At 38.1% G+C, this 15,621-nt stretch overlaps 1 protein-coding gene across 1 annotated transcript in view; it reads right to left on the bottom strand.

The window, feature by feature from the left end:
- Positions 1–125: 125 nt before the first annotated feature.
- sorcs3b (sortilin related VPS10 domain containing receptor 3b) overlaps positions 126–15,621 on the bottom strand; it is a 39,673-nt gene continuing 24,177 nt past the window's right edge. The window contains exons 10-27 of the mRNA XM_035662928.1: positions 15,297–15,443; positions 14,299–14,401; positions 13,846–13,922; positions 13,635–13,726; positions 12,711–12,818; positions 12,387–12,504; positions 12,065–12,198; positions 11,378–11,491; positions 10,929–11,100; positions 9,491–9,677; positions 9,053–9,186; positions 8,579–8,702; positions 8,155–8,267; positions 7,696–7,830; positions 6,978–7,077; positions 5,967–6,072; positions 5,692–5,852; positions 126–1,556 (exon numbers count right to left, since the gene is read on the bottom strand). Coding sequence (XP_035518821.1) covers positions 1,492–1,556; positions 5,692–5,852; positions 5,967–6,072; positions 6,978–7,077; positions 7,696–7,830; positions 8,155–8,267; positions 8,579–8,702; positions 9,053–9,186; positions 9,491–9,677; positions 10,929–11,100; positions 11,378–11,491; positions 12,065–12,198; positions 12,387–12,504; positions 12,711–12,818; positions 13,635–13,726; positions 13,846–13,922; positions 14,299–14,401; positions 15,297–15,443 — 2,190 coding nt within the window. The 3' untranslated portion in view covers positions 126–1,491. The remainder of the gene's footprint in view (positions 1,557–5,691; positions 5,853–5,966; positions 6,073–6,977; positions 7,078–7,695; positions 7,831–8,154; positions 8,268–8,578; positions 8,703–9,052; positions 9,187–9,490; positions 9,678–10,928; positions 11,101–11,377; positions 11,492–12,064; positions 12,199–12,386; positions 12,505–12,710; positions 12,819–13,634; positions 13,727–13,845; positions 13,923–14,298; positions 14,402–15,296; positions 15,444–15,621) is intronic.

Genomic DNA, 15,621 nt, shown 5'->3' with positions numbered 1-15,621 from the left:
AAAACCAACCATGATAATATATATATATATATATATATATATATATATATATTCGCTCACCCTAATATAGTCTTAAGTCTTTTATCACAGATAATTAGGGCATGCTACTGTAAAAAATTAAATAAAAAAAGAGGACATACAGCTTGTTGTGAGACTGAAGGTCATGGAAACATATTACTGTCTGTTCAGTGGGTTGACTTTTACAATAAGATGAAGCTACTGTATAGATTTACATTCCATCTTATTCTATGTACAAGTTTTCAGTATTTCCACTTATAAGGCCAGACTTTCATGTCACTGTATCACATTTTGTTGTGTACCATTATCTGAGAAAAAGTCATTGAAAGCACCATTTTATCTTACAGAGCTAAACCAACTATATATTCATTTCTTATAGGCATTCACAACAGTCAGATTTAGACATTTTTATTTATATATGTATATATTCATTACTGTATATTTACAACTCAGAGACCTCTAGTTAAAGGGCGGTAAATGGTAATGTTTATCCAGAGCGTAGAGTTAAGGTGGTTTATTTAGATAGTAACTAAACCTAAAATTATCTACTAATTAAAATATTTCAGTCACATGGAGGCAGAGCAAGATGTGCTCTGACTGAAACAGAAGCTTCTTTATTGTTCGGGTTGTTTTATCCATTCAGGATGTAAAGAAAAGACATTATAAAAAACAAAATAAAAAGGTTACACTTGACAAATTTTATAGCCTGCTGGCTCAATTTATGAACAAACATTATGCTAAGAGGAAAACATTATCGAATATTTTTACCACATTAAATTAGTTTATCAATTTAAGGCCTATAGTAAATTATTATAATATTCCTTAAGGGTCCTAAATATCCTTATTGTAAGTCATCACAATAATTGTCATTCAATACAGAAGCTAAAGCAAATTTATCAAACTTATACACGTATACAGTAAAACCTATACATTCTTTCTGTTGTACTGACCCATGAGTTAATGGTACTTTTTTCATTTACATTATATCAAGGTATTTCTCAAACAGTTTTTATAGCTTTTGAGGTATTTTATTTCAAAAAGTCAGTCTGCTTTTCCTCTCTTGACATTATGCAAATTAAGAAGAACAATGATATGTCACAGGGAGTAAAGAATTGCACAATGGCAGCTGTATATTCCTGAAATACTCATATCAGCATAACAGCCATGGTGTCGGTGTAGAGTTAGGGAATCTTGATGCTAATTGGACATTTTGTGCAGGGTGCTGTAGTTACCAGTCAATTTCAGCAATTCACCGCCCTCAAACTAGAGGCCTTAGAGTCTGGCTCGGTGGATTGATTCCCATCAAGTATTGTAAAGTACATACTTACTCTATCCATGTGAGTTAAAAACATGACTTTGAACGATAGCAGCTATCAGCGTGAAATAAATAAAAAAAGGATGCAAACAAAGCAAACAATTTCAGCACAATTGTAGCACAACAATCTGTACTTACTGAGTAACAGAGCGCATGTCTTAGACATTAGTACAGTTTGGAAATTCCCTTGTAACAATTCTCTCCACATTTCTTCCAATTCCTCCTGAAAACATGCAAGAAATAACAAAATAGGCTAAATACAGGGACAGCCGACTGCTTTGACATCACATGCACATCACAAGTTGCTTTGTTTTGAGGATATGATGATAAAAGAATTATGAAAGACAATCTTTGTGAACACAACTCTGAACTGGAATCTGTGATATTTTGCATTCATCTACATGACATTGACTTTGGTATGAAGTAATAACTGCCTTTAACATCAACCAAACAACTCAAAGTTCAATCTTGCTCTTTTTACTTGAAGATCAAATGGTTTGTATAAGCTTTTATACTTAATTATAAAGTCATCAGCCATGCATTTTTATTGAAAAGCCCCCTGTTGTCTCAAAGGAACATGGCCTATCCAAGCAGGGCTGAGCTAGTGATAGAGGGCTGATAAGATAGGATCGCTGTGACAAGTGGGGTCGTTCCGATTGTGCAGACACAGGCTCTTTTCAAAGGTGGCACTTTTATCTCCAAACTGTGTCAGTAGTTTAAATTCAGTGATTTGTACAAAGCTGTGTGAAGCTAATTTCATGTTGCCCACATAACTAATAACCTGGCAGTAAATGCATCAAGGTAGGGATCTGGCAGTCAGTTTAGATTTGCTAAAGAAAATGTGATTTATGAGTTTTAAATTGCTTTTACATGGAGTATATTCTAAGACTAAGATATTGCAGTCTGCAGCAAAATTTTAATTGTCCCATGAGCCTCAACAGAAGTTACTATATCACTCTATGCCAGCCAGGATTGGCTGAATTCAAAGAGCTGAGTGTCCAGGAGGGTATTTATCAAACTGCTAAAAATAAAAATTTGGACCTGCAGTGAAAGTTAAAATCCTTTTCTGCTTATCACAAACGTAAGATTAAAAGCTATCATTCAATTTAGGAGAACTCAAGAGACCCCTTAAGTGGGCTATAAACAGATGTTTGCAGTGCAGTAACAGAGGTGAGCACACATCTTTTTAGTTTTGGATTGATTGTACAAAATAATTTCTCATGTATCTCATCTACCAGCAGCAGTTCTTTCTTGTTCCAGCTTGGTTTTCTTTTTGTTTAGATTCCAGACAATTTCTTATTATTTCATCTGAACATACATATCTAAGTATTATGAATATTAAGATTGTTGTTAATTGTACAATGTACATGTTAATTTCAGCGGTAGATGCAAACGCTGAATTTTTGGCCACTTGGGGGCAGTAGAAAGAAGTGGTGAACATAATATTAACATATCGTCACCTTTTAATTTGAGATGGTGAACTAGCAACAGTTGCTTATTTACACATCCAGCAGTTACGGACCAACATTATCATTTATCTGGATTCATGTCTGTGACCATTTGATGAGTCCAATACTGACTCTCTCTGTGTTTTTGGTCTTTAGCTGCTGAGGGATACATCTGACTCTGTAGCTGCTAAATGGTCCACTGTGTTCACCAGCTAGTTGTTAACTTGGTCCTTCTGCAATTTGGTGCTGAACAGGACTGAGCCAAAACAGTAAAGTTGCAAGCTGAAACCCATTATAAAGCTCTGTAAAGCTGGATTGGAGATGCAGATTTGGGTGATACGAGTGACCGATCACATTGTTTTCAGATTGTCATTTCATACGTTATTATAAAAACATAAATTATTGCTACTTTCAGTGGAGCAGATGTAGGGTAAATGTATGTGATTACTTGAGAGTTTCTCTTAAAGCTTATATTCTGACACTTAGGTAGGAGTAAGTTGTTTAAAGAACCAGTGTGTAGGATTTAGTGATATCCAGCAGTGTAGCTGCAGGTCGCCACTCCATAGCTTCACCCTCTCCTTCCAAGCATGAGAGAGGACCTACAGTGGCCATTAAAATGCCCCGAAATGTTACACACTTTAAGCAGTTTTACTCAGCTAGGATTATTTTTACTCCTAAATTGGCTCTTTCTACCATTCTTAAGTGTAGTCCTTACAGGTTAGATAAATAAGAGCCTAGGCCTCTACAATATATACTTATATAGAGCGCGTGAACAGGTCGGTCTAGTAAGAGACTGATTCATGTCTATCAGAGAACTTCGGTTATATAAATAACATTTTCATAAACGTTCATTTTGTGTCATTTTGAAAAATACTGACTTGACTGCTAGGTAGACCTGTTTTGACAACCTCTTGTCTTGTGTAATGCAACAACTGAAAAATCTTTTTGTCTTTTATAGCTGAATAAATTCTTCACCTGAACTACAAACTTATTATTAAACGTGCCCACGGTTAGCTGTCATATTAATCATTCAGAACCAATTTGTATTAACATAAATCAAATTAAGATCCTTAACTAAACTGAAATTTTCATTTTCATCCGTCAAATCCAGTTTTAAATGTTAAAATCTTGGTTTAAACCTTTATGAATTTTGACCGTGATTCTACTTCATTGCTCCTTGTGCACTGCGACAGCTATCAACGACAAGCATCTTCCTCTTCTTCTTAGAGCTCTTAAACCAATTTGGAATCAAATGAGAACACATAAAATCACTGAACACAGACATTAATTAAATTAAAACTGGTTAATGTTTTTCTCGGGTAGGGGGCATGTTTCCCACAGGCTGGAACAAGACCAAACTTACAGGCAATGGAAAATTGTGCACTGCATAAAATATATTTTTAGGTGTGTTTTAAATACAATAAATCTATCTGTCAAAGTATTCATAATATAATAGTGTGAAATAACCGATAGATAAATCAATGAAGGCAATATTAAAAATAGATGAATGATTAATCCTGCAGTAAGCTGGACAGTGACCTGCAATATCAGATGATAGATGTTATCATCATTTTGTGAAATGGATTGAAAATGGATATAACAAACATTTGTATCTCAGCCAAAATCAGACCACATGAGAAACAAACCATGCCCCATAGTATTAATGAAATCTTTAAACAGAAGGCTGTACATTTCTTTAATCAAGCCCCATATCAAAAGGTCCCATGCAGCTCTGCCTTTTTGTAAATAAACACTTTCGAAAGTAACCAAAAAGAAGTTAATTTGTTTTAGATCAGCAAGGACTCGGAAAGGTAGAAACAGCTGAGAAATGAAGAAAAGCAAAAAGTGCTGAGTGACCAGAAAAAGGGCCTGCAGCCCACATGTCTGTGTCAGGAGCACTGCAATGCTACTTTTGTCAAATAATCCACACTGTCTGCAGGGACCGAATAGTTCTCATCTAAAAGACATCACAGTGGATGTCAGCAATAGCAATAAAAAGTTAACTTGTCATTGTGATATCTAGTTACGGTGCTGCAGTTGTGCTTGTGGTGTACAGTTTGTAAAAATGACACATTGCATTGATAATGACATTACAGCAGCTCAGATGCAAATAAATGTACGGTGGCCTCGCTCATAGAAGAGACTTTGTTCAAATAAGACTGAAACAGTGTCAATTGTTTTGGTGTATACTCTAAATGCAAGTTACAGTTTGTTTGAAACAGATACTCAGGGATGTTTTTAGGGCAATAAAATGTTAATCGTTATCATTCCCTCACAGTGACGTTTATCCTTTTAATCCTGTATTAATGTGTCAGAGTGGTACACAGATGTTAGTAGTCTGTATTTCATTTAGTCTTGGCATAAAGAATTGCATCATAGCTGCCTTATACTGTAGTTTTTACTCTACAGTACATCCTAAAATACATCCACTTAACATTGGTGGTGTGAAAGTTTTATACTTTTACTGATTTGGTAGCTGTAGTTACTAGTTACTGTGCAGATAAAGAATTTAATAATGAGCATACCAAACACAATGCATTGATATACAGAAATAGTACAATTAGCTACATTAAAATGGGTATAATGTTAAAATGCTGTTTATGTGTTTGTACGTCAATAATAATAATTATCTTACTGTATAATATATAATAATGTAACAAAAGAGCCCACATTGGCTGCATAGTGAGTACTTTTACACTTTTAAGTGCATTTTCTATAATAATAAAAATACCTATGTACTTTCACTTAAGTAAGATTTCAAATGCATGTTTTTACTTCTAATGGAGAACTGGTATTGCCACTTTTACTTCAGTAAAATATTGAAATGTTCTTCTTCCACCACTGTTTAAAATACTATATAATAATAACAAATAATCATTGTTAATGGTGCTAAACATGTAGCCATCATACCTCTGCTCCTGGCCTCCAGCTCCTTCTCCATGAGTTCTTTCGGAGAGGGAAACTCACCGAGCTTGACCTTTGACATGCTATCGTTCTGACCGACTGTACTGATAACTTCTGACTCCTTCTCATGACTGTCCTCGGTCTGAACATGGATCCAAGGGATTTTCCTAATAGTAAAGATATACCAGACCAACTGTGTAAGGTTTTTATCAACATGATAAAACATTTCTGATTTACAGGTAAATTTAATACATTTCACCTTCTTATCTAAGTGAACACACCTTTTGAACTTGTAGATGAAGAATGCCGCTAAACCAACAAACACCACAGTGAGCAGCATCAGCATGGCTGACCCACTGTGGATGGAGTTTGAATCCACAAGTGGAGCTGAAAGACAAACACATCAAATAAGCATCACATTTTGACCAAGACAAATGAGCTGAACCCTTTCTTTTTTTCCCATAAACCATGTCTTATTTCAAGGAGATTACTTTCATTACCCCATGTCATGTAAGAACGGCAGGTATAGTTTGAAGAGATGCTCTCTGCATGTCATCCCCTCAGGGTGTTAAAAGGAACCTTTAGGTGGTCTACTGCCTCTCCCTGGGGTCCGTCATGCAGGTAGCTTATGCATAGTCATGGCTTTTTAAATGCTGAGATGCAATATTCAAAGTATTTCCACTCGCCGCCCATCTTTCTCTCCTTCAGAGAGAAGCCTATGAAGTCTATGACCTTTCTGGATCATTTTAAAGGCAACCCAGACCTTTGTATGCAGACACAAATGAAGACAGATCCGTTGGTGGATGAAAAGGGTAAAGCCACGCAGGGTTGATCGACACGTTTTTTGCGATATGCTAATGACCCGGTGACCCTGCCGATTTCCTCAGTGCATACCAAATGCCTTCTTTGTCAATCATGTCATTGATCGGTTGATTTCAAAGAGTAGTACTGTCTCACAGCCTCAGGCGCAAAACTGATGCACTGTGAAATATATTTAAATCCTGTGATAAACTGTATCATATAAATCTCACTCAGGGAATACTGTTGTCTGATTTTATTTTTTCAGTGGTTGGGTAAAACTCAATGTCAAATCATCCCAAGAAAGAAACATGGCTTATCTTTTGCACAGCCGCAAGCAGAACAAATACACTGTGGAAGTGTTCTGGACTAAAGTGGCATAAATTAAGATTTGAATGCTTTGTTTTTATTTACCAGCAAAAGGGTTTTAAATGTAGCAATTGCATTGGTCCAAGTGTGCAGAAATAATAGGTTAAGGTTACAAACAAACTTACCCAAAGTTTGCTGAGTCATGTACACAATAATGCGAATATCAGATTTCAGCTCAAACTGGATCAGGCCTTGGTTCAGGGCAGTGACAAAAATATCTGATATCTGTTTTAGGTATTCAACAAAAAAACAAAAAACAAACAAACAAAGAATGATATATTATGATACAATAAATAACAACAAATCTCTCTATGGTTAAATATTATAATGTCCTAATCTTACCACAAACTGGCAACCTTCTTAAAGGGATAGTTCATGTTTCTTTTAAGAGTTACATGAACTGACTGACACCACTCTCATGTCTGAATGTTGAGTATGAAGCTTGAGCCAGGAGGTGATTAGCTTAGCTTAGCATAATGACTAGAAAGCAGGGGGAAACACTTAGCCTGGCTCTACCCCTAGTTAAAAAATTAAATTCTGAAATTTGCATTTAACTTGTGATTTTAACATTTTTATTTTGTAGCTTTAGATCTTTAGCCAGCTTTAGACCTAACTAATCTAACTAGGGAAATAAGTCAATACATTTTTTTTTTTAATTATTCCTTTTTACGAGAGCCAGAATCAATTAATCTTCTTTACTGGTGGACATGTTTTGGCAAAAGCTGTCATACATACATTACAATATGTGTCATATCAGTACAAGGGAAACTACTATTTTTGGTAAATGTTCACATGATAACAAACACGATACTAATACATATTTCTAGATATCATGATTCTTACCGTCTCTAAAGCCTCCTCACTGCTTCTCTTGTGCTCACTTAAAGCATGCTCATCCGGTAAGATAAAGAGCTCCGCTGTACTTGGAAGTCCAGGGTACAAAGACACCAGCAGCTGATCTTCAGGAACCCCAGACACCTGCAGTGACACAGCAACAACACAGCAGGCAGGTTAATCTCCCCTGTGGAGGTTAAAGTTTGGACTGTTACTTCCAAACTTTGGACAGTAAAATCAAAATGTCCAAACTGACACTGTCTCATGGCAAACATTCTTCAATTTAAATTCCCACCAGATGACTGTCTGATCACTGTCATCAAAGGTAATCTAAAAAAAGACCAAATTTCTTGCATCGACCATAAAGTCAGTACTGCACACAGGTATAAAATAGTAATGACCCTGAAAGCCACTGGTGGCTGATGTTGGCTCCAGGAAACATCTTAGAGCAATAGGGACTTGATGTACCTGTGACAGAGCTGTCCGCACCACACGCCCTATGTCCTCCCTCCACTCTGGGATGTCAGGATTGTGCTCATCAAGAGCTGGCGAGAACGACAACAGCAGCGACCTGAAGAACTCTGGAAGAAAAGTGAAGTGATGTCTGTTAGAATATGGATGCTACTTCTGGTTTCGTTTTTGATTAATCTGATGTGCAGTTTTGTCTTTTTTCATTTGGCAACATACGCCTTGAAGTTAATTGCTCCTCAAGATTTCATGTTCGCCTACCGTGACATTTCATTCATTAGATAAGTACACGTTGACATCAACATGGCGCCGCTTGCAGAGTGGACCAGGAGGCATCATACTTTCTCCGAGATAGCATATTGCATATTCATGTAACGTGCATCGCACCAATTAAAGTGCTTTGAAGACTGTCTCCCCCACTCACCTTTAACAGTTATAACTTTTGAATCCTGCATTATCGTGCTCCCAGAAGCAACCTGGACCGTGACCTTGTTTTTTCCCTCTCTCTGAAACATGTAAGAGATGCTTCCTTCCAAGGTTATAATGGGCTGAATTTCAAAAGGAAAAACACAGAGATTTTCACAGAAAAACTTGCATCCTCTCAGCCGAATATAGAATACTCCGTACATGCAGCCCTTGACACCCTGTATAATGAGGAGGTGCTGCAGTGAGCACAATCAACGTGATAAATAAATATGACCAGCCATTCTAGCTGGATCCTCCAGAAAGACACAGGGCAGTCACATGGTACATGATTTGTGTATAAAAAATAAATAAATAAATAAAAAACACATCAAGGACATCAAGACAAGAATGGGAGAATAAAACATACTGCAGTCAACAGGACATACAATGTGTGTGGAACAATACTGGGTAGTGGGAGGAAGATGAGGCTCACCTCGGAGCTGTTGTCAAACCACCAGAAGAAGGTCAATGTTCTGGTGTGACTCGGCCAAACCACCGCAGTCAGATTAGCCTCCTTCCCCCTGATGGCTACAATAGGAGCGGATAGATATACACGCTCCACTGGACCTGAGGCAGCAACACATACACCAGCACACATCCATACACACATGCACACGTGTGTTCACACAAATAAATGCACCCACACACAAAACACACACACACATATTCATCAAACATGGAGTATTATTGTAATCACAGCTGATGTACATTTAGCTCCAGGTGTGTGTTTTCGCATTTTCCAAGACTTAAATGGCAACCATGGCGGAAATGAAATTCAGTGGAGTGGGAACGTGACTATCCATGAAAGAGAAGAAGTTCACGCTATATGCGCTGCCACAGGAATGAGTAATGATATTTCTTATTCACATACTGGTGATGTGTAAAAACAGTGTGCTGCTGTCAGATCCCAGGTTGTTTTCAGCAGAAGCTGTCACTCGGTAAATCCCAGTTGTTCTGTAGATATGCTTGATGCCGTCATCAGTCCTGCTCAGGTTGGAGTATGTGATCTTGATGCCGTCCCCGAAGTCTAGCTGGATGCTGGTCCTCAGCGAGTCTCCCTGTGAACAGGCAGTAAGACACGGCCTCTGTCACCACGGCTTAGGTCAGAATACTTCAATTAGACCACATACAAGTGAAGTACACAGTCCACTACTAAGTGCTTGGGCTGAGATGTCCTATAAGCTGTGTCACAAACACTTTGTAGGTGAATATGAATGGATGGAGACAGAAATTCAGCTGAGGAAAGAAGTGGAAAGGTAAAAAGTGGGGCTACAGAGAAAAAAAAAAGCAATGAAAGCCTCCCAAAGTAAGAAGGATCAGTTTATAATCTGGTTCCATCTTGCCAACTGATAAAATCATCTAATACAAACACACCCATTATTAAAGTGTTTTTCACCCATATTTCAAAAATAAGAACATATTTTCTCACAAACCCCTAGTGCCATCTAGCCATCCAGATAGCTTTAGTTTCATTTACCCACAGTTTGAGATATCTCGTTTGTAAGATTTCTGGCACCACACTAAAACAATGAGTCAAAATAGCTTCATTTTTCTTAGAATATAAAAAAATACACTTAAAGAATGTCCATGTTACTGTAGACAATCCACAACAGTCAATCATTCTTACAGTGAATATTTTAACAGTAGAAAGTAGTTCAAATGAAAACTGTTCACAGTGATATCTGAAGATTATCCAGAGTAATGATACTGTTTAATTTTTAAATTCACCACAGACAAAATTACATTTACCCCCATGGGCTGGAGGCATAAATCTCAGAGGAACCTGGGAACAAAATAAAACAAAACTATCTGCATGGCTGCACTAGAGGTAAGTGGGAAAACATGTTTTTAGCCATGCTAGTGGCCTGGTTATGGGGATGGCAATGTTGGTCTGTTGCTCTGTTGTTAACGCTCGGTCCCGGCTCAGATATTACAACAACTATTAGATGGATTGCCATGTAATTTTGCCCAGTCCTTCGAGGTCTTCAGGGAAGGAATCCTTTTACTTTTGTGAACACCTGATATCCTACCAAGCAACATCAACTGATTTTCAAATTAGAAATTTTCCAGTGAAATATCACTTCATCTGCTTGGTAAATAGGCACAAAATTAATTCTTATTTGTCTAATACCTAACATTACAATCGTTTTATACAGTAAACACCAATGACATTCTTCAGCTGCAGCTGTACGAGGCACATGTAAGCATGTTAACAGGCTATACTAGGAAGGTGAATGTGGTTACATTAAACAGTTACTACAGCTACTGCCAACACTGCACTTTTTAGACTTTTTGGTGATATGACTCACATCGTCGAGGTAAACCATGAAAGTAACATTGCTTCCGACTGGGGCACTGAGCTCTCCTTGACTGGTGGACAGCCGCAGACCTCGGGGTGGTCTGGGACGGCATGCCTGCCTCCTGGGTGAATACACGTTCCTCCCTCCCTCCTTACAGTTATTAGACAAAACCTTCCGATACCTTTGAAGAATAAGGTTAAAAAACCAACAAAGTATTGTGTCATAATCCCTTATTATATACTAATAAAACATAAACTAAAACATGCATGGGCTATGTAGTAATTTTCATATTACACAACTTTGCATAAATCTATGTTTACTTTTTTCAGCTGTACTTTAAGCCTTTTTTTTCCAACCATTGAGGGAGTAAAGCATTATTTTCTGTTTGTGTTCTAGACAAACAAGCTGGAATGGAATAATATTGTTTTGTGATGGATCGAACATTGGGGGCCACTTACCCTGTGCTGTTAAGGAAGCTTTGGCTGGTGCTGCAGCTTTTAGTCGCACCATTTGGATTAAACCAAAAAGCAGGGGAGCACTTCCCGTCCGCCTGGCGTTCCCACCCATAATCACTGCAAAAAAAACACGACACTTCATGAAATGATAAACACTGCTGCTCAAATAATCTAGCTTCTACGTGCTTTTGTAGTGGGGCAAATGCTGTGCAGTTGGAGCTTCATGGCATAATTTAAGACCAGAACTAGAGACATGATTGTCAGACAAGCAGGATCAAACGGAATTTACGACAGATGGATAAAAGATATTCAAAATTCATTTAACGATTCATTATTAATTGAATTCTAATAAGTCATTTGACATTATGCAAATTACAGTAGTACAATGAAAAGTTCCTAACTCCCATCTACAATTTCAAAACTATAATTAGATTCGATGAATAAAGTCATATTGGTTATCCAGTAAATATGCATTGTAAGATGGATATTAAGGCATATGAAATTCTGCAAACTGATACTTCTGTTTTTGATTACAAATGTCTACAAGCTGCTCTAATTAAGTGCAATTGAATTAGATGTTCAAAGGAGAGGGTCTGTTTGGTAAACATGTAATGAAAGAAATTAAGGATCACTGAGGATACAAGTTACAGTATAGTCCCAGTTGGGAAATCTGAGAGAGGAAGTCATTACCATTCAAAATCATAGGCTGTGCAGAGGCATGGCTCTGAGGAATAGATCCTTGAATAGTCCTGGGCCAGCATGCAACGGTTCCCTGGCCTGCGCTTCATATAGATCTGTTTCTCACCCATCACACACAGCTCCCCCTATCAAGCACAGAAAAAGATGATCTAGTTTTTCACAAGATTGAAACTCACTCTGGAAAGAACAGAGAGACAGAGACAAAGATTTCTGTTCGTGCATTGAGCGGGTGTACTGTGTTTACAGTGACAATGGACAAACATGCATCTCTTGCAGCTGACAATTAATCAATAATGTTTAATATTCCTGTAACCTTGTTGTGCAGGTGCCATGTCTGATAATCTCCATCCATGCATCTCCTGCTGAAGAGGCCCTTGTAGTCAATCTTGATCAGCTGCCACTCTGACCGATGGCTGAAGTGTCCAAAGAAACTGGAAGGTGATTTACAAGAATGCAAATTTCAGATGAGATATGATGGTGTAACAACAGCACCTGTAAATGTGTCATTTGTGCTGACAGGATAAAATTCCCTTGGATGAAAAATTGTAGGGATATCGGGTGATTGCATCCACCGGGGAGCTTCAAGCCTGATATTTGTTTTATTCCTGCTGGACTGTACTAGTGTGTCTCTGCTTACGTTATAATGTGATTGTCAGATTCTGGCTCCATTAAAACTCCATCCACATACAGAGGTGCCAAGGAGAAGCTGTGACGGTCCCATTTCTTTCCTTCGTCGAGACTGATCCTGCATTAAAAATAAACAAACAAACAGCTGTCAGTGCATGAACATCTGTCTGTCTGTCTATCCATCCATGTTTATCCATCAGTAGTGGCTAAATATTTTGTTTTCTCAATGCATATAAGATTAAACATCACAAGCAGACAGGTTAAGTGGTGAAAAACAAGGTACAAAGAAATATGATGAAAGATTTTAGGTCATTTAGCTTTTGCCACAGTTGAAAAATGAAGCACCTTGGATTCTCTTCAATGTGAAAAATTATCTTGACACCGGGCTGAACAACAGAACAAATGTTCCCTGGCGCAGGTAAATTTTTGAAGGTGACAAAACAACAGAAAAGAGAGATATGACTCAGGTTGTAACATTAGAAATAGATTTGGGGGGTTTCAAATCACCTTTCTTGGAGCTTAATCACTTTTGACAGGGCTGTAGTGAGCAGGGACATCAAAGTAGATATTGTTACAAAGCTCCCACAATATGGGGCACTTATGAGGGCATTCTCAGTCTCATATTTCCACCCTGCTCTTCTTTTCATTTACATAAAAGCACTCAAACCATCATATCCAACCACGAGTACAAAGCTGTAACAGACCCTCTTCTGTAGGAAATGATTCTGACAGTTCTGAAGCTGCAGTGCCGATACAATAATCATGCAAACTTGGCCCATCAGCATTTCAAAACATTATGCTCATATCATATGCTGCATCAAACCCAGAGAGATGAAATTATACTCCGGCAATTTTCCACTACACCTCCAACACCTACAGTTCCTACCTACATTAATTATGACATCAGCTATTGTTGAACAGTAGCTACACCTACCATAAGTGGCGAATAGGCGTCGCTGCATGTAAGACTGCCAGCATAGCCCCTCCATTGTCAAGGAACCAAACGTTGTGCTCTTCATCAAAAATCTGCGTCGGTGCACATTGAAAAAACACATTTGCTCCGCTTGTGACAGCACATTTTCAATATGAATACATAATCTGTTTAAGGTAAACATGTGCGGTATGTAGACCCAAATGGGTCTCACCTGTCTCCAGCTATTTCCTGCATCAGATGTTATAAACATCCCAAGGTTGGTCGAGGACAGCTCTGTTCCGATATTTCCTGAGTACAAAAAGATGAATAATTTCACACACATACTGTATGTATTTACATAGCAAAGACTCCATAACACACCTACATGCACAATCACCTGATAACGTTATTTTGCAAATCTGTGCATATCCTCATTTTCCACAGGAGGACACATTTATAACATAGTGCAACCTAATCATCTCACCCAAAAATGAGATTTAGGAGTTGAAGTTTCAGTGTCTGATTTCAATGACAGAAAGAGGGCACTATGATTAGTTTGTGTGGTTTTGTGGTTGCACCGCTACAATGCACTTATCTGGGAAAGGATATCTCTGGTGATAAAAATTAGCTCACAATGTCTAATCTGATCAGTTTAAACAAATGCACATCCTTCAGGTAACTCTACCTGTAGCCACAATGATGCCTGGTACAGACTTCTTGCTGGTGATGGGTCCAGAAGTGTAGGGATTCTCAGACATCTCCAGATGAAGATGCAGCGAACAAAATGGCTGTCAACAAAACGTATTCCAATGCACCGGTTGAGACAATATGTATCAGACAGATCTTCACAGAAGCAATTATAATTAGCTTTGCCTTCAAACTATTCTTTCCATTGAAACAAAAGTGCTAACATTTTCAGAGACCATTTATAAAACAAAGATACTTTGTTCCTCTCATCTCCTCTGCTGGGAAAAAAAGACAGAAAATGGCTGAGAGGACAGAGAGGGCATTTGAATTGTTTCATTCTAAAGCAAACAAGGCATGTAATTAAAATTCCCTAAGATGCACTGATAAAACTGGCAAAATTGATTCAAATCATTTCCACTCATCTCTCAGACTAAAGCACACTGGAAAAAAACATCAATAAGGCTTTTCAAACAGCTGAGGTTGGAGGAGGGTCAGAAAGCAGACAAGAGCATAATGGTCATATGTATGACACAGAGAAATACTATAACCTGCTATTAACTGAACAATACACATTATTACTAAGGAACATACTGCCTGGATTAGGTGCAAACCATACCTGCTGAATAACAACACAGCTGCATAATGTAATTCAGTGTAATCTAACATTCATTAGTGCAGTGTGACTACAGGTAGTAAATTGAAATCAGAGAGGTTAATGGAAAGTCCGGACCCCTGGAACAAAAAGCGATGACACTCTGTGCCTTACACTGATAATAAGAATATTCCAGCCAAGCATCTCCTCGACCATTTAGGAGTCTAAAAAGGCAAGCTGATGCTGAGGCTGGCGCCTCGCCCTGTGCAAATATGGCTCTGACTCAAAGAACATCCAAAGCACAGCTGATGAGGTTGAAACATTTGATGAATGATGTATGTCATAAGCTTCATTTCGCATGAATAAGAGCATTTATTCACAGCTGCCCAAAGGCTCAAGCTCACCAGGATGCAGTGAAGGTTATTTCCCGCAACGTCTGTGGCAGGAGCCGGCAGCAGGGCCCATGTTTGTCCCTTGTTGTATGTGATAAAACTCTTGATATGATTGTCCACCAGTTTGTTGGCAAGATACATGCCGTTTATCCCCTCGACCTACGAAGGAAAACAGCAAACATGCATTTAGTGTCTAAAGGTACTTTCCAGATGTATCAATCATATTCACGATGCTTTCAAGTATAAAGCATTGAATCAATAATAATTGATTTATCATTTGAGGAGTGGCGGAATAAGTATTCAGACCCTTTACCTAAGTAGAGTATACAACACCACA

This window comes from Morone saxatilis, unplaced genomic scaffold (assembly GCF_004916995.1).
Source record: "Morone saxatilis isolate NCDOM2014 unplaced genomic scaffold, NCSU_SB_2.0 Contig19, whole genome shotgun sequence".
In the NCBI taxonomy this organism is placed as follows: Eukaryota; Metazoa; Chordata; class Actinopteri; family Moronidae; genus Morone; species Morone saxatilis.
This window is presented reverse-complemented; position numbering and strand designations above follow the sequence as displayed.